Below are 26902 nucleotides of genomic sequence, written 5' to 3' on the forward strand. Positions count from 1 at the left end.
CCGGGAGCAGAACTTACCCCTGTGATGAAGCCGCACCTCTCGGATGGTCTCCAGCTCCAGCACTCCCAGGGTCTCTACAAGGCTGCGGAACGGCACCCGGTTGACGACCAGGGTCCGACAGCAGAGACGCAGACAGCCGTGGCTCTTCTCGACTCTCTGCAGGATGTACGAGGGGGAGCCCCGACAGGTGGAACAAGCCGAACAAACCACCGAGGAAAAGGTCTGTGTGGATTTCCATGGGTTCTCGATGATGCGGAGGCTGTTCTCTGGAACTGGGCACTCGTGGGTCTGCCTCCGGCTCTTCCAGCATGTGCGTGACGACGAAGGGGGCAGGAGTAGTCTCAGAGCACTCCTCCCAGTTGGAGTGCTCAAAGTCATGGGTAAAATCCAGCACCTTCGGCTTCGATCTCCTGTGGGGAATGATGAGAACAGAGGCTGGGACTTTCGGGCCAGTAGAGCAGGGCTCGCAGGAGACCAGCAGCAGCGGACCCTGGGAAGGGCCTCTGAGCCAGCCAGCAGCCCTGCCCACGGCCACCCACCATGCCTTCGAAAGGCCCTCTTCAGTGCCCACCTTTTATACAGTCCGGGGACGCAGCTGGGAACCTAGCCACACTCTTAACCACCTCAGCAGCGTGATCAGCTCTGAACTACACCAGGGCTCTCTTCTCAGAGGGACCCTGAGCAGCGGCCTCAAGGCCTCGCCATGATCAATGTTGTACCTGGTGGCACAAGCTTGGGCTCCACATCCCTGAATCCAGCTCCCACTTCCTCAGTTCACTGCTCCCCTACCAGCACCCCATCTCTCCACTTACCTCGGACAAGCAGCATTGGTAGGAACTAATTCCAGCCCATCTAGGACGGCTTCTAAGAGATCTTGAGTTATTGACTGATCTCTTAACGATCCCAGATGGAGGCAGGGGAAGGGCCAGGCCTGCATCATTGCTGTCACAGTCTTTGTGTGTCCCCCATCAAAGGCTGCCGTGGACAGGGTTGGGAAAAGGCCCACAGGGAGCTCCTCCAGAGCATGGACAGCTGAGTCCTCATCGTTCAGCAGGCTTTGTACTGCAAGATCCAAGAGACTGAGAGGGTCCTGTCCGCTCATCCTCACTGACCTGAAGCAAGGTTAAGGGAAAATCCTGAGTGGATTTTCACGGTGCTCAGCCTCCTTCTGTTGGGCCGGGAAAACCCAGCCTCCACCACCCTTCTTAGCAGAAGTGGTATCCCAGGAGGTCTCCCCCTCCTTCCATCCCACACTTCTAGTGCTAAATCTGCAGCTCTCTCTCTCTGCTGGTGGCACCAGTGTCCCTTACCCTAATCCCAGATGCCTGAAAAGAGAATAATTAGGCCTTTATCTCTGTTCCTTACTGGACTTCAGAGACCATAAATTGTTCCAAACTTAATTTCTTGAACTTTCCCCAACATCATCATCATCTCCAAGGTGATTTTAAGGAGCAGAACTGAACAACCCATCCCTTACCCTAGTCCAGTGGTAAGAAGTCAGGTCCTGAGGTTTCGTTTGCCTTCTCTGGCAGGCAGGCCTTCTAAAATGGTAACGGCAACTTTCCACATTTCAGATCTGGCCTCCTTCCTGCTCTACAGGCGCATTCCTACTCACATCCCACCCGGCTTCAATGCAATTCAGAGACAAGAAAATTATTTTCAAAAAATCAAAAAGATATAAAACTCCTCTTACGGGGCCAGTAAAATTTTGACACAGAATGTCAGGAAAAAACAAGAAAAAGGAAAATTAAAGCACCATCCCAGTATAAGTACATACGACAGTCCTGAATAAAATATTACTAAATAGAACAAAACAGTGTCTCATAACGAAGCAGAATCAGAGCATTTCTTCCAAGAACAAAAGGACAGCGACACAGTAGAGTGACTTCTATCAGTGAACTTCTCGTGACACTTGGATGACTGAACATGTGTGCTCTGAGCTGCCACCTGAAAACCCAAAAGAAGTAAAGGAAGAGTGAAAACCAGAGAGTCAAAGGGAAGGAGTTAGACATCCCTGCTCCTCAAGAAAAAGCCACGTTTTGGAATCTGGCAAAAGGTGGATCAGGGGAACCAGTGTGCGGACTACAGAAACCAAAACCTAAGCCTGTGTGGGCGGTAAAGTCCGAAATCAACTGCAGAGCCAGCAAAGGCCTCAGGAGTGACACGCACAAGCAGGGCCCCGGACAAGGGCTGGAGAACGTCGCCGGCCCTGTGGTACCGGAGGATTCTCTACAAACACGTGCATTTTCCCTCCACCACCAGCAGAGCCAGCAATCCACACCTGGGCCCGGCCATCCCCCAGTTCCCACCCCGACTCTGCCCTGCTGCTCCCTGGAGCAGCTCCCAGCCCTCGTCCTACAGCAGGCTGCTCTTCTGTGGGGGACGAGGGGACTGCGCTGGAGCTGGTCTGGTAAATGATCATTTTAACCACCGAAACACTGGACTACGACCCGACTGAGCATTTTCCACCTATGTGTGAGTGAGAAGGGGCGCCTGCTCAGAGCTGGGGCCTGGTAGGCAGTATGGAGCAGACAGGGCAGGAGAGGGAGCACCAGGCCCCTGTCACGATCCACCAATTGTTCTGATGGCAGAGCTCCTCTGCCCTTGCCCCTCCTTCACGCCCTTCGCGCTAGGCAAAAGTCAGTCCAAATACCAAACTTTCCACGAGGGATGTATGTTCTATGGACGTCTGCACAAGACACAGAGAAGAGGTTCCCCAAAATTCGGCGGTGAGAACTCCTCATACTCGGAGACGACATCCCTTCCCCTCCCGCAGCCTGTCAGCCTTCCTGCCAAATGCCCTCCTCAGAAGGAGCCGTTCACACCTCCGGCTTCTCCCAACTGAAGCCCAAGCATCTCCCTGCTGCACACCTCAACGATCCTCACCGACCTCCCTTTACAGTGGAGGGGATGTTGTGAGCACATATTCCACGTGTCACACGGATTTTCTCAGGGCCTTCTCCTAGGTTCCAAGGCATCATTTCCCCTGCACAGGGATTTTCAGCCCAAGGTCCACAGGTCTCGGCCCAGCAGGACATGATAAGCTGAGGCCTCTGGCTCCTTTGCGGAGCCAACAACCGGCCACTGCTTTTCTTGTCCACAAAACCCAGGATCTATTGCTGGCCGACTCCTACCACGTGCACTGCCGGAATGCACTTCGTCTGTTGGGAAGTCTCCTCTGGGATTCTAGGGGCCTCTAACCCTGGGGGAGCCTTAGAAGAGGCAGGCTAGTGAGGCAGTGATAGTCTTGGCCACGGCGGTTGGTCTTGGGCGCCAATGGATACTCACCTTGTCCTCCCACACTATTCCTTGTAGATTCCCCTCAAGGTCCCTACCACCTCTGCTGCCCTTGCTAGGGTGCCAGGTGGCCTGGCTCACACCTTCGTCTCTGAAGGGTCTGAACCCTGTCACTATGCCCCTTGCGGTGAGGGTGGCGGCACCTGTCTCTCCACTGTCACGACAGGGCAAGGGAATACCAGGAGGCCCCTAAATGGATCCCCTGGGAGTCAGATTTATTCCTCTCTATCCCCTGGTTTAAAAGCAGCCCTATCCTCTCCTAATCTGGGTCAATTACTCCCACCAAGATGGGAGCTCCGTTTCCTACCAGCTGGGGAGTGGACACAAAGAGGATCAAGTGTTCGGGTGGCAGCCACAGCTTCCAACTCAACGGGATCCCCTGCCTCACAATGGATGGAGGCTGAACCTCGCCAACTTTATGACTTGGTGGCTTTGACAGAACTCACCTCCTGACAAGCCGTTCTGGCCACGGGGTCATGTCCTGTCTGACGGGCCTCTGCCAGGGCCCAGCAGCACTCAGAGACTGCGTCATAAAACAAGCATGAGTCACCTCTGCAGACTGCACGGCCTGGCTCCAGGCCCCTAGAAAGTACCTTTTCCTATCACTGATACCCCGGTCCCCTCAGATCTGCGCAATCTAGTGGCCCAAGCACCAGGGCTGTTTTCATTACAGCCTAGACTCTGCTACTCCGCAGAGAACGTTCCTATTCTGGGATACACTCCAAGTCGCAGTCTTTTCGGGCACCTGGGTGGCTCAATCGGGTAAGCGTCTGACTTCAGCTCAGGTCATGATCTTGGGGTCCTCAGATCAAGCCCCATGTCAGGCTCCATGCTCAGTGGGGAGTCTGCTTCTCCCTCTGTCCCTCCCCCCGCTTGTGCGCACACGCACACTAATAAATAAAATCTTAAAAAAAAAAAAGTGGCAGTCTTTCATGTCACCCAGTATACATGCCAGAGAAGTATTCCGAGATATGGACTACGTTGTCTCCAAAACCTGAAGAGTTCTACCAGGCATCGTGCTTCCTTCTTTGCCATAGGAGGTCCAAGTTGTGATAATTCATCTTTTCCTTTGGATATGACCCAGCATGTCCTTGACCACTGGGGCACTCCAAATTGTTCTCATGTGGCAGATCCCTGACTCTTCACAGGCACTGTCTCCAACGATGCAGTGGATGTCTCTTACCAAGGCCTCCAACATGCCAGCCATCTCTCACTAACCCAGCTCGATTAGCATATTTTCAGAGTAGTGAATCAGCGCTATGTTCTGTGGATGCCCAGGTGGTAGGTGGTCCAGATCTCTCTGAACTATGACAGAGGGAGGAAGGGTATAATCCTGGGGCAAGATCAAACGTATATTGTCGCCTGTTCCGTGGGAATGCAAACGGTATCTGATAGGGACAGAAAGAAACAGATGTGCCCATTTACCTTTGTACACCATATACCCGAGACTTCTTTAATCTGGCTCGAGCAAAATAAGCCCATCTGACATGACAGCTTCGGCTGGGGCCACTATCTGGCTGAGTTTACAGAAATCTTGGCCAATCTCCAGGATGAACCTGGTTTCTGCAGAGGTAGACTGCTGAATTAAATGAAAATAGGACAAGATGCACCACTCAAGTCCTCTGCATCCTTAAGAATGACAACACTACCTGTCATACCTAGCATCTGATGCTGTTTTATATTTACTATCTTGACCAGGAATAGACACAGGTACGGAGGCCTCCACTTGGCCTTCCCCATCATGATAGTTCCGATCCCACAGATGAAAGACCCAGTGTGGGTACTGCACTGACTTCCAAATATTCTATTCCAATTACACATTTGCAAACTGGGCAGTGACACAGGGTTACATTGTGAGCTGGATCCTGATCCCGGATTCTATTTATTATCTGGCTCCCCGTAGGCCCCCATCCTAACAGTGGGCCACAATTATGTTTTGCATGTCCAGATACTAATGTCAACTGTGACCCTATGTGCAACAATATTCAAACCGTTTATATATCCTCCTTTCCCCTGTCCACTCCTCAAATTGCTTGTACCTTCCAATCCCCCTCATTTACATTTACCCAAGTGTGGTAGGCAGCCTCCAAGATGGCCACAATGATACTTGCCTCCTGGTATCCACTGGTGCCCTTGTGAAGTCCCCTGCAGCTCTGAATAAGGCCGACCTATGATAATCTGTGGAAATTACAGTGTGTGACTTCCAAAGTTTGGTCCTAAAAGGCATTGTGACTTCCACTGTGCTTCCCCTTGGATCACTTGCTTCCATGTCATAGAGACACTCAAGCAGCCTTATGGAAAGGTCCATGAGCAAGCAACTGAGGCTTCTTGTCAAAAACTAACCAGGCATGTGAGGGTACTTGGAAGTGGGTACTCCAGGCCCAGCTGAACCTTCAAATGATTGCAGTCCCAGTCCGGGTCTTGCCTGCATTCTCAGAGACGCCAATGAGCCAGCACCATCCAGCTAAGCTACAACCAAATTCATGACCCACAGAAACCACGTGAGATAAGAACAAAAAGAACTCACCACAGGGTTACATAGTCCTTCCTTCTGGGGACCCGGCCTCTTTTTCAACCAGATGGCTACAGCCCTAAAAAAGGACTCAGGTCTAGAACTTGGCAGGGATCATGCCTTTGTATTGAGCTGACTGCCCTCAGCTTCCCAACCATCCAGCCTTGAGTTCTTCTGATAATAAGACTATGACTCTTGGTGGCTGCCCTTCCATCCCGCACCTAAAGACACTGCGTTCTTTATTTTTATTTTTTTTTTAAAGATTTTTTTTTTAAAGGTTTTATTTATTTGACAGAGATAGAGACAGCCAGCGAGAGAGGGAACACAAGCAGGGGGAGTGGGAGAGGAAGAAGCAGGCTCATAGAGGAAGAGCCTGATGTGGGGCTCGATCCCATAACGCCGGGACCACGCCCTGAGCCGAAGGCAGACGCTCAACCGCTGTGCCACCCAGGCGCCCCGACACTGCGTTCTTTAAATCATTTCATTTTATTTTTAACGTTACGTTAATCACCACACAGTACTTCGTTAGTTCCCGAGGTAGAGCTCCATGATTCATCGTCTGCGCTCAACACCCATTTCTGTAACTCTCTGTGGGTCGGATGCCTTGGCTGCCACTCCAACCTCATGCTCATAGTAAATGGTGTCAACCTGACTTCTGATGGTTTATGCCACCGCCTGACCTCAACTGCTTCAGGGTCCTATCATCCCTGTTTCTATGAGTGAGGCTAATTCTGTGACAGCCACTCTTACTGTTCGTCCACACCGACCTACGCTGGTATCCCACCACTAAACTGACGCTGCTGCCTCTCTCATCGGCATATTCCCAGAGCCCTGGTAAACGGTGTGTTCTCTGGGGCTTCCTGTGGAATATACCCATTTGCTTAGGTTTTCTGGCCTTACACAGTAAGTGCATCTGTACCAGCCTGACAATTTCCTTGAGTGTGTTAGCCTAGCCTTCAGCTGCCACCTGTCAGCAGTCCCAGAATTGCAACCTCACTGGGCATGGGCCGTTGCTTTCTTTCTTTTTTAAATAATTTTTTATTATGTTATGTTAGTCACCATACAGCATATCCTTAGTTTTTGATATAGTGTTCCATGATTCATTATTTGCGTATAACACCCAGTGCACCATGCAATATGTGCCCTCCTTACTACCCATCACCAGCCTATCCCTTCCCCCGCCCCCTCCCCTCTGAAGCCCTCAGTTTGTCTCCCAGAGTCCATAGTCTCTCATGGTTCATTCCCCCTTCTGTTTACTCCCCCTTCATTCTTCCCTTTCTCCTCCTACCAATCTTCCTGCTATTTCTTATGTTCCATAAATGAGTGAGACCATATGATAATTGTCTTTCTCTGCTTGACTTCACTTAGCATAATCTCCTCCAGTCCCGTCCATGTTGCTGCAAATGTGGTGTTAATTGTTCTTTCTGATGGCTGAGTAATATTCCATTGTATATATGGACCACAGCTTCTTAATCCAGTCATCTGTTGAAGGGCATCTCGGCTCCTTCCACAATTTAGCTATTGTGGACAATGCTATGAACATTGGGGTGCATATGGCCCTTCACTTCACTACATCTGTATCTTTGGGGTGAATACCCAGTAGGGCAATTGCTGGATCACAGGATAGCTCAATTTTTAACTTTTTAAGGGACCTCCACACTGTTTTCCAAAGTGGCTGTACTTGCATTCCCACCAACGGCATAAAAGGAATCCCCTTTCTCCACATCCTCTCCAACATTTGTTGTTTCTTGCCTTGTCAATTTTTGCCATTCTAACTGGCGTAAGGTGGTATCTCAATGTGGTTTTGATTTGAATTTCCCTGATGGCTAATGATTTTGTGTCTGTTAGCCATTTGTATGTCTTCATTTGAAAAGTGTCTGTTCATATCTTCTGCCCATTTTTTGATTTATTTGTTTCTCGTGTATTGAATTGAGAAGTTCTTTTATCTGTAGTGTCATTTGCAAACATCTTCTCCCATTCCATGGGCTGCCTCCTAGTTTTTTTGACTGTTTCCTTGGGTGTGCAGAAGCTTTTCATCTTGATGAAGTCCCACAAGTTCATTTTTTCTTTTGTTTCTCTTGCCTTTGGAGATGTGTCATGAAAAAAGTTTCTGTGGCCGATGTCAGAGGTTGCAGCCTATGTTCTCCTCTATGATTTTGATGGATTCCTGTCTCACATCAAGGTCTTTCATCCATTTGGAGTTTATCTTTGTGTATGGTGTGAGAGAATGGTCAAGTTTCATTCTTCTATATATAGCTGTCCAATTTTCCCAGCACCATTTATTGAAGAACTGTCTTTTCCACTGGATGTTTTTTCCTGCTTTGTCAAAGATTAATTGCCCAAAGAGCCAAGGGTCCATTTCTGGGTTCTCTATTCTGTTCCATTGGTCTATGTGTCTGTTTTTGTGCCAGTGCCATGCTGTCTTTGTGATCACAGCTTTGTAGTATAGCTTGAAATCTGGCAACGCGATGCCCCCAGCTTTGTTTTTCCTTTTCAACAATTCCTTGGCGATTCAGGGCCTTTTCTGGTTCCACACAAATTTAAGGGCCGTTTGTTCCAGCTCTTTGAAAAATGTCATTCGTATTTTGATCGGGGTGGCATTGAGAGTGTAGATTGCTCTCTTTCATGCTCCTGGAACCCATCCTAGCAGCAAGTTCACACAAACTCCTGGGGTCCCTGACAGGATATTAAATCTTGTACCTCAGAAAAATACTCCCCAATCAACAAATTTACCTTACCCAATCTTAACTCCTCCCCTTTATCAGGCACCCATAATCCAGTCCCAACCATAGTCCCCAAGCTGGTACATGCTGGTTACGTCTTTCAGCTTCTATAGGGTGTGGTACCTTTATCTCCCTTCTCAGCCTGAGCACTTCCCCTGTGGTGTTATGCTGGGACACAGCCCTAGTTAGACCCCAGGAAAACTGGGGAAGACAGCAAGAAAAGCCTATTCTGTCTTTGTGAAGAATACCTCTGCAATGTATTCAAATAAAAGATTTTAGTGTTCTTCTGCTTGTTTTTTTTTTTTTAAGTAGGCTCCACGCCCAGCATGGGGCCCGAACTCACCACCCTAAGATCGAGACCTGAGTGGAGATCAAGTGGGTTGCTTAATCAACTGAGCCACCCAGGTGCCTCAAGATTTTAATTTTTAATAGGGTGGGTTAGCCCACTTACTTCTGCAGTCTCAGAAGGTTAAGAAGGGGCGCCTGAGTGGCTCAGTCGTTAAGCGTCTGCCTTCGCTCAGGGCGTGATCCCAGAGTTCTGGGATCGAGCCCCACGTCAGGCTCTTCTGCTGGGAGCCTGCCTTCTCTCCCACTCCCCCTGCTTGTGTTCCCTCTCACGCTGGCTCTCTCTCTCTTAAATAAATAAATAAAATCTTAAAAAAAAAAAAAGGTTAAGGAGAATCAGTGAATTTCAGACCACAGGGGCCTCAATGCATATAACTCTATCAGTATGCCAGGGTGCCATTTTCTCCCAACGAGGATGACTTTGGTATAGCAGTCCTGCCGTGGTTGGGAGTTCAACCTTCTTTGGAACTCCACTTCCCTGAAGATGAAGTCCCAGCCAGACCCTTAGCTTTTCTCCCCCGCACTGCCCCCCCCCCCAAGATGAAGGCCTCCTTGTTTGCTACTATGGAGATCCTAAGGACGGCCTCCAATAGCCAGCTGACTCTGCCTTTATCCTTTACTACAGTGTCAACCCAGCCTACCACTAGCCATTCAATCCCATAGTTCTCATTACTAATTACTAATTTATCATGCTTTCCAAAATGCGTCATCTACTGCGCTCGCTAGTGCACTCCCTTCAATGGGCATACCATCCCAATTCACCACCAGTCGAAGCTCTAACTGTGCGGCCGCCATCTCGTACCTGGGCTATCTGAGCTCCACTCCCTTCCACCAGCGATGGCGCTCCATGCCAACAGGCAGTGCGTTGCATCCGAAGGCAGGGCATGGCGGGGTATCAGGGTCAGCCCATCCTTGTAGGTCCAGGGTGCGGGCAACACTGAAAATCGGGTCTATCACGTTCCCTGTCCCACTGTTGGTGGCAGCCTCCCAAGGAGGGCACCACTAGCGGTCTTTGGTCAAGGGTAACAGGCAGCGCAGGTGATTACAGCAAGAAGGAATGGCTGGCTACCTTGGCCCTGTGATAAGAAGTATGCACGCAGGATGCCTGGGTGGCTCATGATCCCGGGGTCCTGAGATCCAGCCCCACATCCCGCTCCCTACTCAGCCGGGAGTTTGTTTCTCCCTCTCCCTCTGCCCCTCCCCCTACTTGTGCGCCCTCTCTCAAAAAAATAAAATCTAAAAAAAAAAAAAAGTCGTCTGCACCCACCTGGACGTCCGCCCATTTGGCTTTCCTTTGTAACCTCTCAGGATCCGCAAGCATAGTAGACAGGGAGTGGCCCGAACGGCCACCTGAACCGCAGGAGAGCGCAGGAAGCCCAGGGCCCAGGCAGCTTTAAATCCCCGCGTCCTGAGGCCTTGGCGTGGGAGCCTTGGGCTCCTGTTCCACATTTTGAGGCTCCAGCCAACCCTAAAGCCTACGAGGCAGCTGAAAACGGCGACCTGGGGAAGGAGAGTCGTCTCAAAGAGCCTGAAACGGAAGACTCAGAGCCTGACTGCAGCACCTCGAAGCTTCCTACCGCGCGCGGGGAAGGGCTGGCAGCTTCACACAGGTCACGTGGGCAGGGCCCCCGCTTCCTCCTCACTTTGAATCACGTGAGAAGCAGGGCGGGACCAGCTCCCCACCCCCTCTATGGGTCACGTGGGCAGGGAAGGGGCCTGATTCCTCCCAAAGGAAGCATGGGAGGTGGGGCGGTGCCTGCTCCCCGAAAAGGATCTTGGGTGACTGGGCGGGGCCTGACCGCCTCACGCTGGTCACGTGTTCCTCGCCTGGGATCATGTGGGAGGTGGTTAGGGCCTATTCCGTTCACACCGTTCCCCTGGGTTGCGAGCGTGCTGGGAAGGATGGAGAAGCTCCCGCGGGCTGCTGTCTGCAGGTCATAGCACCAGTATGGGCTTGGAAACCTGGAGGGCTGAGTGAGGTCGGGTCTGCAGACTGGTTGGCTCTAGTGCTGGCCTGCAGCCAGCCCGGACCTGTTGGAGAGACCGAGGAGGGGGCATGGAGGACCCCAGAGGCGTCTGGACCCTGGGAGAGTCCCTCTGGGAATTGGGCGGAAAGAGCTTAAGGTTCAAAAACTGCGCGCCAAAATCTCAGCCCTTGGCGTAAGGATTAGGGCTGGAAGTGAGCAGCTTGAAAACCCCCATCTTTTACCTTGTATTTTGGTGCCCAGATGGGAGTCCCCAGGGGTCTGCAACAGGCCTGCTCTGAACCATGTTTTGTAGAAAGAGCAGGTCTTCGGCCTTCTCCCCTAAGGGCAACAGGAGCCTGAAAGAAGTAACTACCTCTTAATAGACGTCTGCCTTGTGCAAAGCACCCTGTCACGGGCTAGCTGTACCTTATTTCCTCCCAAGAATCCTGCTGGAGGTTCCACACAAACCCTTCCTTTTCTCATGTCTGACCCTTTGAGTTTTCTACTGGAACATTCTTTTTAACTTCATTAACCCTCCTTAAGGAGATATATATATATATATATATAGTTCATTCCAATACCCTGAATCTAGACCATTCATGGACACTTCGTAGAATAAAAATATTTGTAGGTAGTGCCTCTGGTGGATTCTAGGATGATTCCGCACAAAATAAGACTGCTGCAAAATAGAACGTGGGCTTGGAGTGCACTGATCCACACTGTGGTGATTTCTTTGAGGATCTTGAGTGCCTCACGTGCCCTTTTGGGAATCCTTGATAGTGTGGTCAAAAGGATAGGTTATATAGAAATCCCTCACTTTCATTCATTCATTCATTCCTTTCTGTGAAAAAGATGCTTTCGTTTTCTCCTCCCTCCCAGCTGTGGCCTTGGCAGCACAAGGACCTGGGAGCTTGAGGCACGACTGCAGTCAGAGATGAGAGAGCAAATTAGCACGGAGGCCACTCCCCCACCCCCAGTGGGGAAGAAGCAGTGGGGGCACCATCCTCCCCACTTGTGAGTTCTCAGACATGTTCGTCCCTCCTGTGTGTCTAGAATTAGGTTTCACAGACTCTGCTGCTCACAGGGACCAGGGCCAGGACACTCCTTCCTGCCCTGGCTGCTGTGGCAGGGACCCCTCTTTTTTGTGGGTCTGAGTGTCTATGTTAGAATCATCACCCCTGGATTTCTTTTTTTTTTAAGATTTTATTTATTTATGTGACAGAGAGACAGCCAGCGAGAGAGGGAACATAGCAGGGGGAGTGGGAGAGGGAGAAGCAGGCTCATAGCGGAGGAACCCGATGTGGGACTTGATCCCAGAACTCCAGGATCACGCCCTGAGCCGAAGGCAGATGCCCAACGGCTGCGCCACCCAGGCGCCCCTCACCCCTGGATTTCATCTTGGTTTCTTGCTGGCCTTAGAGGTTCTGAATCACCATGTTTCAAAGTGAACATCCCCTTTCCCACCGAGCTCACCAGAGCCCCCACCGTGGCCTTTCAAGCCACAGAAAAAGAAAATGTTTAAACTTTAGGTGTTAAGAAGCACCTTGGGCAAAGTTATAGAAAGACCCTTCTTGAGTACCTGTCCTGCTCTTGGCAGCACCCAAGAGATGTTCCTTTCCTGGGCATCCAACCTCTTGTAAACCACACAACCTCACCTAAAATAATTTGCAGCAGTTGAGGCTGGGCACTCTCCTCTGACCTTGGGTCTTGCCCAGAACTCCAAATCCCTCTCCTCCAGCAGAATAAATCCAACTTTCCAAAGTCTGCAGCTATAATATACAGGGTCTTCACAGGGGACAGAGGAGAGGTTCCCAGGGTAATGGCAGTGAAACCTCATCCCACTCTCCATGAGCTAATCTCCCCTTCCCTCCCTCAGCCTGTCAGCCTGGACATGCTCCTTTATTAGCAGGAGCCATTCACACCTCTAGCTTCTCCCAATAGAGACTCCAAATTAGGGACGCCTGGGTGGCTCAGTCGGTTAAGGTCTGCCTTCAGCTCAGGTCATGATCTGAGTGTCCTGGGATCGAGTTCCGCATCAGGCTCTCTGTTCAGCAGGGGATCTGCTCCCTCTGCTGCTGCTCTCATTCTCTCTCTCTCTCTCTCTCTCTCTGTCAAATAAATAAAGAAAATCTAAAGGGGGGGGGGAAAGAAACTCCAAATGATCTCCGTGCTCAGCACCAGCAGGAACCTCTCGGATGCTCCTCTCCAGTTGAGGTGGGTGCTGTAAATAGCACGCATTTTACCTGCCACACTGATTTCTCAGGACCTTAAGTTCCAGTGCAGCTTTTCCTCCCACTTTTTAGCCCAAAGCCTATGGTTCTCTGCCCAGCAAGACATGGGGGCAGGAGGAACCTAAGACCTTTGATTTCCCCTGGACTCAGCAAATTTCAGGCACTTTTCCTAATCCAGGAGCTTCTGATGGAAAAGGGGCTTCACGTAGACACTTGGTGTTTAAGAAAGAAAAAAAAAAGCCTGAAAACCAGTGGGGAAAAAGATGATTTATTGATGCTATTGCTAAAATTGGTTCTCTAGAGGGAGAAAAATTAAGGTGGATTCTGTACCGCACAGCACTGAGAAAGAAACCCAAGTCTGATTAAAATAAAACTATAGAGATAATGAGAAATCTGCAGGAGAACGTTTTTCTGTCACCTGGAAGGGCTGCTTGAGCGTGGCACTAAGCAGAGGGGAAGCCAATCAGTGAATATCAAACTAAAATTTCCTATCCAAAAAGATAAAAGAGAAAATTGTAAATGCTGGATTGTAAACTGGGACAAGATATTTACAAGGCACGTGATTAAGGTCTGGGAAATAAGAAAGCCACCAATCAACAGAAGGAAAGGGGATCTCATGGAAACATACACAGGCAGGTCCCAGAAGGCTAAGAGGTAAAAGGCCAAATGCACGCCTTCATGGTAAAAAGAGTGCTGAAAATTAGGGGACACCTGGATGGCTCAGTTGTTAAGCCTCTGACTTCAGCTCAGGTCATGATCCCAGCGTCCTGGGATCAAGCCGCACATTGGGCTCCCTGCTCAGCAGGGAGCCTGCTTCTCCCTCTCCCACTCTCCCTGCTTGTGTTCCCTCTCTCGCTGCCTCTCTCTCTGTCAAATGAACAAATAAAAAAATCGTTATAAAGAAAGAAAAAAAGGAGTGCTGAAAATTAGAAAGAGAGAAAAGATCTGTGACAGTGGCAGACATGGAAGGCCTGATGATGTGGGTGGGGGTGGAACGATGTGCAACGTTCTGGGCGCAACTCATGAGTATGAATGAAACGAGGTGTCCCTTCATTCCTTCTAGCTGGCAGCTCCTTTCTCATGTGGGGCTCTGTTGGGCAAGGCCCCCCCCTTTTGTGGGGAGATGTGAGGTGCACGTGACCACGGAGTTGTTCAGTCTCCTGGGCAGCAAGAATCACAGCAGAATCACTGAGGAGCTTTAGACAGTATGAAAGCTGGAGCCCACCCTCGATGGTTCTTATCCTTTTGGTTTGGGAGGGGTTCAGACAACAGATGACTCTGGAAATGTTTTCCTGAGGTTTAGCCTACAGATAAGTGCACAAAACAGAAGTGTACGGCTTGATGAGCTCTTGCCAAGTGAACTCTCCGGTGTGACCAACACCCAGATAAAGAAATAGAACATGACCATTGCTCCATTTCTTAGGCAACAGATTTTTAGAAGAAACTCCCAGGTGATTCTAACAAGCAGTAAGTAAGATTTCCATAAGTATTACACAGGGCAGGGGTTTCCAACTTTGGTGGCATCTTGGAATCACTGGGGAGCTTTAAAAAAACATTGATGCCTGGCTTCAACTCTCAGGTGTTCTGGTTTAATAGGTATGGGTGAGATCCAGTCATCCAGCTAATGCAGCCATAGACAGAGAGAGCGCTACATGTACTGTAGATTTAAAAAATAAAAAGAGAGTAACAGATTGGCTAGGCACTACAGAACAGTAACACTGAAGCAAATTTAAAATATTCATAAACCACTATCATTTTCTTTTTTTAGAGAGAGCCCATGTGAGCAGGGGTGGAGGGGCAGAGGGAGAGAGAGAATCTTAAGCAGGCTCCACACCCAGTGCAGATCCCAACTCAGGGCTCGATCTCATGACCCTGAGACCATGACCTAAGCCAACATCAAGAGTCGGATGCTTAACCGACTGAGCACCCAGGTGCCCCTTTTTTCTTAAGATATATATGTGAGCAAGAGCAGGGTAGCTCCTGACAGCCAGGAGCCCGCCTGTTCCTGTCAGGCGGGTCTTGGGCTGCTGGGAGTTGGCCTGGCAGCCCAGCTCCCATGAACATACACAATTTCACAGAACGCCAGGCTCAGACAAGGCCAGTGATGGATCAAAGACAAAACAGGGGCGCCTGGGTGGCACAGCGGTTAAGCGTCTGCCTTCGGCTCAGGGCATGATCCTGGCGTTGTGGGATCGAGCCCCACATCAGGCTCCTCTGCTATGAGCCTGCTTCTTCCTCTCCCACTCCCCCTGCTTGTGTTCCCTCTTTCGCTGGCTGTCTCTATCTCTGTCAAATAAATAAAAATCTTTAAAAAAAAAAAAGTGGTTTAAGACAAAACAGACCTTGCCACAGTCATATCTGAACACAGACAAAACGAGCTGTTGTTCAAACCACAAAACGACCGGGGCACCTGGGTGGCACAGCGGTTAAAGCGTCTGCCTTCGGCTCAGGGCGTGATCCCGGCGTTGTGGGATCGAGCCCCACATCAGGCTTTTCTGCGATGAGCCTGCTTCTTCCTCTCCCACTCCCCCTGCTTGTGTTCCCTCTCTCTCTGGCTGTCTCTATCTCTGTCGAATAAATAAATAAAATCTTTAAAAAAAAAAAAACGACCAAACGCCCCCCACCTTGGTTGGCTCCCCTGAGTGACTGCTGCTTCTCTACCACCCATGGCTTTACACCTGTTATACGCTTCTCCTCTTAGGTTAGAATTAGGACACCCTTTAATGATAGAATCACCGTGGCTTCCTGACAGCATCCAACCACCCCGCAAAGCCCTGCTTCCTTGAACCCTCTCCAAAGTTCCCTAAAGCAAACCCAAATCCTATAATTCTTCCCTAACACCCGCTTACTGAGCCATCCCACCACTTTCCAGGATACCCAGTATCTGACATTGCAACAAGTCCTTAAATCCAACCCGGTCTGGCTGCAGGTGTATCCTGGAGGTCTTTGTCTGGAGAACATTGACAAGTACACAGGATCACAAATAAATCTAATTGTATTGAAGCACAGTTATCACGATATTAGAATGAACACATCTATGAGATTGTAGCAGCAGGTCTAATCTAATCACCACCAGAATTTAACCATAGTGATAAGTGTAAACTATGGAAGTTGGTCAACAACTGTACCATGATGTGAAAACAACCGCAATTTCTCTTGTCGATAAATTGGTATTGCCAAGACTGCGTTGATCTATGCCTATATTCGCCACGGAAGGAACTGCTAAATTTTAGTGAGAGGTGAGTTGTAATAAAGTTATACATTTAATCCCCCCCAAGTTCCCAACCCGCAGAGTTCTACCCCAAGCCTCGGGGAAGCCCCGCGCTGGTGCTCGCTCATCTTTGGCCGGCAGGGGGCGCTGTGCAGCAGCCCTGAAGAGAACACCAGGTGGGCGCCTCCCACCAGGGGACCTCTCAGGGGATTCTAAGGATGTTGAACCAACATGGTCTTCACTCGGGTATGACTGATCGCAGCTGTGCCCTGCCAGGACCAACGGGGTCCTAATGGGACCAGGCGCCCCTGCGCTGCCCTCCGCCCCCGCCCTCGCACTGAGATGGCTCCAGGAGGCCAAGCCTCCCCCCGCCCCCCCGCCCAAGCTCAGACTGGCCAATCAGGAGGCAGCATCTCTCTGCATCTCTGCCCCCAGGTAGGTGTTAGCAGGTATCAGAGGAACCCGAGAGACCAGCCTCTGCTGCGGACTCAGGGCCCGAGCTCTGCGGTGCCTCCAGCATGGCCTGACCCCCTCTGCTCCTCCTCACCCTCGTCTCTCTGCCCACGTGACCTGCTGATGGCGTCTCAGGAAACAGCACCTGGGCTTCTCTCCTGCTTTCCTCTGCCTTCAGTGTGGCTCTCGGCTCAGGGGGACTGCTCTCTGTGTCTCCCTCCCTCCAGGGTCCTGGACCCGGTCGGTGCTGACCCAGCCAGTCTCGGTGAGGGGGGGTTCGGAGACACGTGGTCACCGTCTACTTAATAAAATCAGAGCCTGACACAGAGTTTGACAAGCACTCAGCATGGGAACCACCTATAGCTTGTACAAGACGGAACTCGGATGGATCAAAACCTAAACTAAGAGCTAAAGCTGTAAAGTCTTAGAAGGAAACATAGGAGCCAATCTTTGTGACCTTAAATATATTTCTTAAACACGACACCAAAACTGCAAGCAACAACAACAAGACAGATAAATGGGGTTCATGAAAACTAAAACCCGTGTGCATCGGAGGACACTGTCAAGAAAGTGAAAATAAAATTCACAGAATAGGAGAGAATATTTGCAAATCTGGCAAGAGTCCATTGTCTAGAGTATGCAAAGAACCCCTAGAACCCAAAAACAAAAAGACAAACAGCCCGATTTAAAAGTGGGCAAATTGGGGGGAGCGCCTGGGTGGCACAGCGGTTGGGCGTCTGCCTTTGCCTCAGGGCGTGATCCCAGGGTCCTGGAATCGAGCTCCACGTCAGGCTTCTCCGCTGGGAGCCTGCTTCTTCCTCTCCCACTCCTCCTGTTTGTGTTCCCTCTCTCACTGGCTGTCTCTCTCTCTCTGTCAAATAAATAAAATCTTTAAAAATAAATAAATAAAAGTGGGCAAAGGACTTGAATGAACAGTTTTCCAAAGAAGATAGCCAAATGACCAGCAGGCACATAAAAAGATGCTCGACATCATTAGCCATTCCACAAGAAGGCACTGCTGCTTTCCCAGGATAGCTAGAGTCAAAAAGCCAGACAATAACAAAGGTGAACGCGGTTGTGGAGAAATCAGAACCCTTGTGCATTGCTGGTAGGAACATAAGATGGTGAATTTTAAGCTATGTGGATTTTATCTCAATTTTTAAAAAATTGATTTCTACATCTTCCCTTTAACTAGATGAGAAATTTAGCCCACTCACATGCCAATCACATTGATACTTCTCCCAAAAGTGCTTCGTCCTGCAGAACTAGGGTGTCAACATTTCTGGGGTCTTTATGACTGAGACTGATTCTGTTATGCTATAATATTATGCTCTCTCATTTATAAAATTTGGCTGGATATAGAATGCTAGGCTTACCTTTTCTCCCGTTTGTTACATTGAAATTATTTCTTTTTCTTTTCTTTTTTCTTTTCTTTTCTTTTCTTTTTTCTTTTTTTTTTTTTTTTTTGCATCCAGAGGTGTGTGTGCAGTCAGCCTGATTCTAGTTCCTTTTTGTGTCCCTTTAAGTGATCTTTTTCTCTCTTGAAACTTTTAGATTTTATTCTTTTTTTAACCTTTAATTTTACTATACGTCTAGGTGCAGGGTTTTTCTTATCTCTTCATGGGCCATTTGAAGCTGAGGTCTTTTATGTTTCTTTGATTTTGGTATATTTATCTTCTACTATTTCCTCAAATATTTATTTCTCTTGGGTTTTTCCTCTCCCTTTATATCTCTCGCTAGCACTTCAGCTGCCCATCCGACGGCTTGAGATCATTCCGGAATATTCTTTCTTACTCAACAATCCATCCCTCACCAAGTCGTACCAGGGCATCCCACAAAAGACATACATGGTTACAGTTATTTGGGAAAAAACGATCTTCTGGAAGACTCAGCATTTTTTTTCCTTTCAATCTGACATCTTAATTTTGTAGAAAAGCAGCAACAGGGGAATGCCACAGACGGCCCTAGTATGTCTACGGTACCGCATATACAAATGATTAATTGCTCATAACGGCAACACTGAAGCACTGAAAGATACCGAAGTAATTTCTGATTCCAAAAAGTCAGATTATACTCATTATGGTTTTTTTTTAAATTTTTAAAAAGATTTTGTTCATTTATTTGAGAGAGGGAGAAAGCATGAGCAGGGGGAGGGCAGAGGGGCAGAGGAAGAGGGAGAAGCAGACTCCCCACCGAGAGCAGGGAGCCCCATGCTGGGCTCCATCCCAGGACCCTGGGATCATGACCTGAGTGGAAGGCAGACGCTTAACCGGCTGAGCCACCCAGACGCCCCTCATTATGGTTTTAATGTCCTTCTATATCTCAAAGTTCTAATACACTTACATTAGGTAAACCAGATAAGCAGAACATTCAACATCCAAGTCTTCTGGCAATAAATAAACTTACTCATACTCATCTAGTATTTTCCCACACAAATATTTTAAAATTCCAATTCCTTGGTTAAGCGATGTATTGCTTGAATTCATTAAATATATTTAGGCTTCTCTGTTATACAAAGTTAAATGTGCAATTAAATTAGTAAAAAAGTGCTTACTGTGGTTTTATGGAACATTAATATTCCAACAAAAATGTTTATTAATGTACTTGGTACTTTGGTAATATTGCCTTTTTAATTTAAATGTTCCCTTCTATTTTGTAACCAGTTTTTGGGGGGGCTGGTAAGAAATCTATGCCTTATAATTCTTACAGATTCTTCTCCTTTTCTCTTTATTTCATAGCTTAAATTCAGTACAAACTTTATTGGTATCTTAGGCTTTGTGTGTGCTCTTATTCCTAGATAAGAGCAGTTCTTCAGAGACCTGGCTTTTAGATTTAAAAAATTTTTATTTCATTTATTTATTTATTTATTTATTTATTTATTTATTTATTTATTCTATTAAGTAGGCTCCACACCCAGTGTGAAACCCAATGCTGTGCTTGAACCCACAACCCTGAGGTCAAGACCTGAGCTGAGATCAAGAGTTGGACACTTATGGTCACCTGGGTGGCTCAGTTGGTTAAGCGTCTGCCCTGGGCTCCGGTTATTATCTTGGGATCCTGGGATCGAGCTCAGCGGGGAGTCTGCTTCTCCCTCTCCCTCCGACCCTCCCCCCTGCTCGTGCACTCACTAGCTCTATCTCTCTCAAGTGAATAAATAAAAAATTGGGGGGGGGTAAAAAAACAGTTGGTGCTTAACACTTAACCCACTGAACCACCCAGGTGCCCTGAGACCCAGCTTTTTTTAAAAAAACTTTTTTGGGGGGGATATAAAATTGACATATTAATTTTGTGTGTACAATATACTGGTTCAATGCTTGCATATATTGTGAAATGATCACAATAAGTCTAGGTGATATCCATCACCCCACCTAGTTACGAATTTTTTTCTTGTGATGAGAACTTTTAAGATCTGCCCTCTTAGCAACTTGCCAATATGTCGTATCATCAACTATATTTACCATGCTATACCAACTTTCTTCTTAGAGCTCACCACTGTTTGAAGTTGACTACTTGAATTTTTAAGTTGCAAAAATTGTAACGGTACATTTGGAAATATCTTAAAAATGTTGGCAAATAATGAAATGTAATTGTGCAACGTATATGAAATTTCAGCTTTAAGATTTCTCTAAAATGATCAATACTGAATAAAGAATAGCAATGTAACTATTGTTTAAAAAAAAAAAGCCTTGGGGGCACCTGACTGGCTCAGTCGCAAGAACATGCAACTTTTGATCTCAGGGTCGCGAGTTTGAGCCCCACAGTGGGTACAGAAATTACTTAAATAAATAAAAGTTAAATAAATAAATAAATAAATAAATAAATAAATAAATAAAACTTTAAAAAGCCTTCATTTGGGTTAAAATACAAGAATGATGGGGGCACCTGGGTGGCTCAGTTGTTAGGCGTCTGCCTTCAGCTCAGGTCATGATCCCAGCGTTCTGGGATCGATCCCTGCATTGGGCTCCCTGCTCAGCGGGGAGACTGTTTCTCCCTCTCCCACTCCCCCTGCTTGTGTTCCCTCTCTCGCTGCCTCTCTCTGTCAAATAAATAAATAAAATCTTTTAAAAAATTCCAGAATGATGAATATGATCATACTTTGAAAAATACTAACAAATATTGAGATTCTATTCGAGGAGAACATAAGGATGTTAATATTATAATTTTATATTTTTTGATAATTTTATATTTTTGCTCTTTTCATAGTGCTGATGAGAAGCAGGCAGTTTGCAATTGGTTGATCCAGGATGCCTCCTTGCAGGCGTCGTTAGAATCATCGTGGATTGCATGCTCTGGACAAACACCCCAGCTTCAAAGACCCAGTTGCATTTCACAGCAGGACCTGGTGTCTCAGATTCAGTCTGGCAGCTTTGAACTTGTAAACCCTCTCTGGAGTTTCCCCCAGCCCTTCTGAGACGGGGTCTTTTTTCTCTGGACAGACAAGTGATACCTAAGCAGCAGTGGCAGGGCGTGGTGTCAAGGAAGGGGGTAAAATTTTTTTTCTGACATAATGCTAGGAAAATGCTGTCCCTGGTGAGGATGAGAGCTCCTGCTGAGGATTTCCTCGTTCTTCCTTCTCCAAAGAGACATTGTCAGCCTCTCTGCGAACGGCTTCTCCTTAGCCAGGATTCCTTACAAAGTATGGGTCATAATGCTGAGGAGCTTACCTTTCTCCACCACTACCACCACATCAAAGAGTCTTTCTGCATCTCAGCTTCAGACATCTGAGGGCTGTGCTCCCCATTTACAGTGTCGACAAATATTCTATAATTATCTTCTCGTGTTCTGAGCCCTGTGCACTCTGGGGCAACTGGAGGTCTCCAGGGCTATGTCTGATTCCTTCTTTGCATTCGCTAAAAAATAATGCTGTGGGTGGGTTTTTTTCCTATATCTTTGTGGACCTTCTTTGGTTCAGTGTTGCAGGAAAAATAAATTGTTGGTAAAGATCCATCTTCATCTCCTGAACCACCATCATCACCATGGTGCAGGTGTGGGTAATGCTCAGAATCATTCTCTCGACCTTGCCTTTGACCTTGCACTGTGAAATCTCCTTGTAAAAACTTTCCTGAGCAAGGGACCCTGATAGTCTCATCTGAGATATTATTTTTTTCCTCTGCATAGGTGACCCCTGCCTCTGGCTTACTGTCAAGTTCACCCAGCAGGTTTTCTTGTCTTTCCAGCTCTCCCAGCGAGGCCCAACATTCTTCTTCCATAAAAAAATACATTTACAGTACTGTCCTGTATTTATCAAAAAAAATCCATGCATGGGGCTCCTGGCTGGCTGTCCGTTAAGCATCTGCCTTCTGCTCAAGTCAAGATCTTTGGGCCCTAGGATGGAACCCCACCAGGCTCCCTGCTCAGTGGGGAAGTCTGCTTCCCTCTCTCCCTCTGCCCTTCCTCTCCCCCCTCACCTGCTTGTGCTCCTCTCTCTCTTCTCTCAAATAAATAAATAAAATCTTTTTTAAAAATTCACATTATCAGTGGACCCACACAGTTCAAACCAGGATCATTCAAGGGTCAACTGTATTTACTTAGGATTCCCTGCTAGACTCTAAGTTCCGTGGGGACGGGGACCACGGATATTCACAGTGGCTGCTCTTGACCAAAGACTCACAAAGAACGGCCTATGTGGAAGAAGAGGTCATATAAAAACCCAAATCCCAATTTCTCCTAAAATGTCAGTAAATGAGGCTTCCCTAGTTAGGAGCACCGGCCTGTGATATTGTGATTTATGGCAAGAAATATATATTTGATCTTCTTCCAGTTCCTGGCACAGAGCTCCCGAAACTTTTGGAGTTTCGTTTCTTTTCCTTTCTTTTCTTTTCTTTTCCTTCATTTCCCTTCCCTTTCCTTCCTTCCCTTTCTTTTTTTTCTCTTTCTTTCTTTCTCTTTCTTTCTTCCTTTCTTTCAAAGAAATAGAAGTATACTGAATACTGCACAAGGGAGCAAAGGGCAGGACAGCAAAGGAGAGACTGTCTGCCTGGAGTTTCTCAAGTGAGGAGAGCCCCAGAGGTGTCTTTTGTTATCCATAATAAGCCCCAGACAAGCACACCTGTAATTCCGGGGTGTGGGCAGGCACATTGCTGGTGGGCGACCCCTCCTNAGCAGAGGGCAGGACAGCAAAGGAGAGACTGTCTGCCTGGAGTTTCTCAAGTGAGGAGAGCCCCAGAGGTGTCTTTTGTTATCCATAATAAGCCCCAGACAAGCACACCTGTAATTCCGGGGTGTGGGCAGGCACATTGCTGGTGGGCGACCCCTCCTGCTTCCTTTGCTGCCCTGGAAGAGGATTTCACTCCGGCTGGCAGCTCTCTGGGTCCCCACCGTCAGTATGACCCAGAAGGCCTTCCGCAGGGGCGCTGGAAGTCTCCAGCTGGCCGACTACCAGGCCCACAGGGAGCTAAGTCACAGCCGGGAGTTTTTCTGCCCTCCGCCCTGGAAATTATTGCAGGTGTGGATCACCTTGCAGCCCCTTCTAGAATTAAACATGTTCTCATCTCAGTGGCTGGTTCCTTTTGAGGAGAAACAGCAGCTAGATGACCCAACCCTTGAAGCGACCCTTTTTCTTTTTTTCTTTTCTTTCTTTTACCTCCACTAGAAGAGACACCTGGCCTTAGAGCCCCATGAGAGGGCACCTGGGTGGCTCAGTCGGTTAAGCGTCTGCCTTGGGCTCTGATCATGATCCCAAGTCGGGCTCCCTGCTCAGTAGGGAGCCTGCTTCTCCCTCTCCCTCTGCCCCTCCCCCTGCTTGTGCTCTCTCTCTCTCTCTCTCAAATAAATAAATACAATCTTAAAAAAAGAAAAAAAGAGCCCCCTGAGAGCTGAGGACCCACTTCACTTCCTGGGCTTTCCTCTGTGGCTGTGCCTTGCTGAGAAAGTTCTAGAATGAGATGAGGAGATAAGGGATGATGAAGTGTGATGGTTGATTTCATGTATCAGTTGGACTTGTCCAAAGGATGCCCAGATTCAACATTATTTCTAGGTGTGTCTGTGAAGGCGTCTCTAAATGAGATTAGCATTCAAACAAGCGTACTCATTTAAACAGGAGACTGTCCACCATGTGGGTCCATTGAGGGCCTGAATAGAACAGAAAGGGGGGGAAGGAGGAATTCGTCCCTTTCTGCTTCCTGACTGCCTGCTGAGTGGGGACATTGGTCTTCTCCTGCCCTTGGGCCGGGGTTTACACCACCCGCTCCCCTGGTTCTCAGGCCTTTGGACTCAGACAGAGCTACCCCACTGGCTTTCCCAAGACGGCAGGTCATGGATCGCTGGGTCCACGATCTTGCAGACATCTGGCAGATCGTGGGACTTCTCAATCTCCATACTGGAGTGAGGCAATTTCTCATAATAAATCTCTTCTTATATATCTCCTGTTGGTTCTGTTTCTCCGGGGAACCCTGATTAACAGGGGCGTTAGTCTTCATCCAGCATCCCGACAGCCTTCAGCCGCACAACCCACAGGGCTTGGTAGGCAGCGCGGAGCAGAGAGTAGGCCTCAGGCCTTCTGGAAGTGTTTGGTGATGGGATCAAACTCGGGTGGGGCAAGGATGGGACACACAGAACCTCTGCAGGTGCAGGGACTGGCCAAGGAGTGGGCCGAGGACCAGGGGGACGTTGCCATACCCGCTCCCCGGGGAGACAATTGCAAGGAGGAGAGAGGTCACGAAGGCTGGCGCCAGGCCCCTACAGGACCCAATGGGAGAAAAGGCTGCTCTACCCCCACCCCCATCTGCCCTGGGCCCCATATGGGCCCCCCNTTCCCATATGGGCCTCCCCCAAAGTCCCTCCTGGCGCTGTTTTCTCAGAAGCCGTGAGTCACTGCTACTTCATCCTGGGAGGAAAGCGGGCTGGGTTTGCTGGGACGGAGGACAGGAGCTTGGAAGGGGACAGAGTATCCCACTCACTCCTGGGGCCCAGCATTTTCTGCTGCACAAAACAGGTGTTTTCACCACCCTGAGGTGGTTCTCTCTACTGTTTCACCAGGCATGTAAATTTGGACCAAAACCATATTACTGTGGGGTTCAGCTACCTCAGGAGGACGTTGAGGTTACCCTTCCTCAGGGACCCAACCTTGCAGGCTGGCCTCCTGGGCACTGGCCCGTGAGTTTCCAGCAGGTGCTTCCTCCCCAAACGCTTCCATGGGGCCAAGGCAAGAGCCACAAAGGTGTCGATGGGACCGTTCCCCAACCGACGCCGCAAACTCTAGAAAGTTCAGGATGGTGGTGGCCAGGAAGCAGGCCTGCGATGGCTCCACCCCTGGGAGGGCGCAGGAGGGTGCTGGCCCAGCCCTGAGTGGGCCCCAGGAGCTGTGGCAGCACAAAGGAGACAGAGCCCAGCACGTCTACACCATGTCCTGGACTCCTGTCCTGCTGGCACTCCTCGCCCACTGCATAGGTGAGAACACCCCAGAGCTCACGACCCCCGGCCCCATCCCCTGCCCTCCTCTGCCCCAGAAACCCATGTGCTTCTGTGTCCCCAGGCTGTGGCTCTCAGCCGGTGCTGAGCCAGCCGCCATCCATGTCCTCGTCCCTCGGAACCACAATCCGCCTGCCTTGCACCTTGAGCAGAGACCATGATGTCGGCATTTATAACATCTACTGGTACCAGCAGAGGCCCGGCCACCCTCCCAGATTCCTGTTGAGATATTTCTCCCGCTCAGACAACAACCAGGGCTCCAAGATTCCCCCTCGCTTCTCCGGATCCAAAGATCTGGCCAAGAACACGGGGTATTTGAGCATCTCTGAGCTGCAGCCTGAGGACGAGGCTGTGTATTTCTGCGCTGTGGGGGCCCAGGGCATGGAGAAGGTGAGGGAGATGAGGAGAGAAGAAAAGGAGCCTGCTCCTCCAGGGTCCCAGGCTCCCCAGGACACACTTACCGTGAACTAAAGACAGCCGGGCATGCGTCCTCAGGGAGAGGCGGGTGCGGACATGGAGGGCTCGGGCCATGAGCTTCACAGGGCTGAGGAGAAGAGTCCCCGCTCAGCTTCTTCTTGTCTGGCAGCATTGCTTAGGCTCCCCCTCACCTCTGAAGGCCGGATCGGGGGATTAAAGTTGCTTGTGTCTTGGGCAGTTGTTTTGCTGAGTTTGGTGTGCCTGGTGTGCCGAACTGTGCTGGGGGGGCCCCAGATGTTCTGTGGAAGGTCAGGAGGAGTGGGCCGCACCCAAGAACCGACATAGGGTGAAGGTCCCAGGAGACCGGCGGCTCACAGTCTGCTTGACCCAAGCCCCTGCTCTGCGGGGTCCTGCCCGGGCAGGGGCTGCACCTGGGGGACATTGCTGTTGAGGACAGGATGCTGAACTGCGGGGGAGTGACAGGGTAAAGCAGCCTCTGTGGGGGATGGTGGGTGTGGGGGGGACAGGTCGGAAGCAGGTGCTCCACCTCGGTTCTCTGACATTTGAACACGGTTCTCTGTGGTGAGGCTGTCCTGCTCAGCAGCACCCCGACCTCTTCCCAACGGATGCCCGTGCCTGTGCCTCTCTGCCCCTAATTATGACAACCAAAGATGTCTCCAGACATTGCCAAACGTCCCCAAGCTGGCAACATGAACTTGATTAAACAGCATTGATGCGGGTGAGAGAAATGCATAGATTCTTCTGTGCAAGAGAGTGGCAGCGGCTGGCAAATACTTTCTATAAAGGACCATACAGTAAATAATTTGGGTTTTCCCAGCCATGTGATCTTTGTCCCAACTTCTCAATCTGTCCTTATAATGTGACAGCGGTCACAGACAATACGTAAACAGATAGGCATGGCTGTGTTCCTATCTAACTTTATTTACAGCAACATAGGGCTGCGCCAGAATGCCTGAGAGCTTGCTGACCCCTGCTTCAGAGAAACCCTTTTGTCGCTGGGTTTCAATCAAGCCACGCCTGGTGGTGCAATCAAGGTCAACCTCAATTCCTCCTGCCTGGTAACTCCATGGAAACCTCTGTACTCATGGAATAACCCCGGAGGCAGGGGGGCATGGCCTTACCAGGGGGCTTATTGGGTGAAGAGGAAACAGTGGGTGCCTTGCAACTCTGACCCATCGTGCAGCACCCTGAGCCCCTAGGTAATGGGTGAGGATGTGCCCTGCAGAAAGGAACCCCGAAAGTAGGTACCTAGGGGGGACATGCCTCGTACTCAGAGAGGTGCCAGGTAGACTATCTGTCCTGTGATCCCAAACTTG

The 26902-nt window shown here is 49.2% G+C and overlaps 2 protein-coding genes across 8 annotated transcripts; one reads left to right on the plus strand and one right to left on the minus strand.

The window, feature by feature from the left end:
• Positions 1–12: 12 nt before the first annotated feature.
• On the minus strand, positions 13–25770 carry PRAME (PRAME nuclear receptor transcriptional regulator). 7 transcript variants are annotated; one of them, XR_004620257.1, is made up of 7 exons: positions 25610–25747; positions 11087–11200; positions 10748–10908; positions 10145–10377; positions 9680–9953; positions 813–1112; positions 13–410 (listed from the first exon to the last, which is right to left on the minus strand). XR_004620257.1 is itself a non-coding variant. In XM_034642587.1 (7 exons), the coding sequence occupies exons 4-7, from the start codon at positions 10158–10160 to the stop codon at positions 14–16; spliced, it is 798 nt and encodes a 265-aa protein (XP_034498478.1). In that variant the 5' UTR covers positions 10161–10377; positions 10677–10908; positions 11087–11200; positions 25610–25747; the 3' UTR covers position 13. The 7 variants fall into 7 exon arrangements, 4 of the variants coding, with proteins under 4 accessions (XP_034498478.1, XP_034498479.1, XP_034498477.1 ...); XM_034642587.1 differs by having other exon boundaries at positions 813–1062; positions 9680–9814; positions 10677–10908; XR_004620258.1 differs by lacking the exons at positions 13–410; positions 813–1112 and adding exons at positions 5409–5475; positions 5825–5888.
• LOC105240102 (immunoglobulin iota chain) lies at positions 24796–25802 on the plus strand. The gene is made up of 2 exons (XM_011232070.3): positions 24796–25127; positions 25213–25802. Exons 1-2 carry the CDS (start codon positions 24872–24874, stop codon positions 25617–25619), a joined length of 663 nt encoding a protein of 220 aa, XP_011230372.2. The 5' UTR covers positions 24796–24871; the 3' UTR covers positions 25620–25802.
• The last annotated feature ends 1100 nt before the right edge of the window (positions 25803–26902 follow it).

Source organism: Ailuropoda melanoleuca, chromosome 14 (assembly GCF_002007445.2).
Source record: "Ailuropoda melanoleuca isolate Jingjing chromosome 14, ASM200744v2, whole genome shotgun sequence".
Lineage (NCBI taxonomy): Eukaryota > Metazoa > Chordata > Mammalia > Carnivora > Ursidae > Ailuropoda > Ailuropoda melanoleuca.

What these genes read in the sequence shown, in the direction of transcription:
- LOC105240102 (XM_011232070.3), top strand. Translation starts at nt 24,872, where the DNA reads ATGGGGCCAAGGCAAGAGCCACAAAGGTGTCGATGGGACCGTTCCCCA. An exon ending in ACTCCTCGCCCACTGCATAG is followed by an intron (nt 25,128 to 25,212) that starts GTGAGAACACCC and finishes CTGTGTCCCCAG; the next exon opens with GCTGTGGCTCTCAGCCGGTG.
- PRAME (XM_034642586.1), bottom strand. Translation starts at nt 25,737, where the DNA reads ATGCTGCCAGACAAGAAGAAGCTGAGCGGGGACTCTTCTCCTCAGCCC. An exon ending in CCGGCTGTCTTTAGTTCACG is followed by an intron (nt 1,113 to 25,609) that starts GTAAGTGTGTCC and finishes ACCTTGCTTCAG; the next exon opens with GTCAGTGAGGATGAGCGGAC. An exon ending in ACCAATGCTGCTTGTCCGAG is followed by an intron (nt 411 to 812) that starts GTAAGTGGAGAG and finishes CATTCCCCACAG; the next exon opens with GAGATCGAAGCCGAAGGTGC.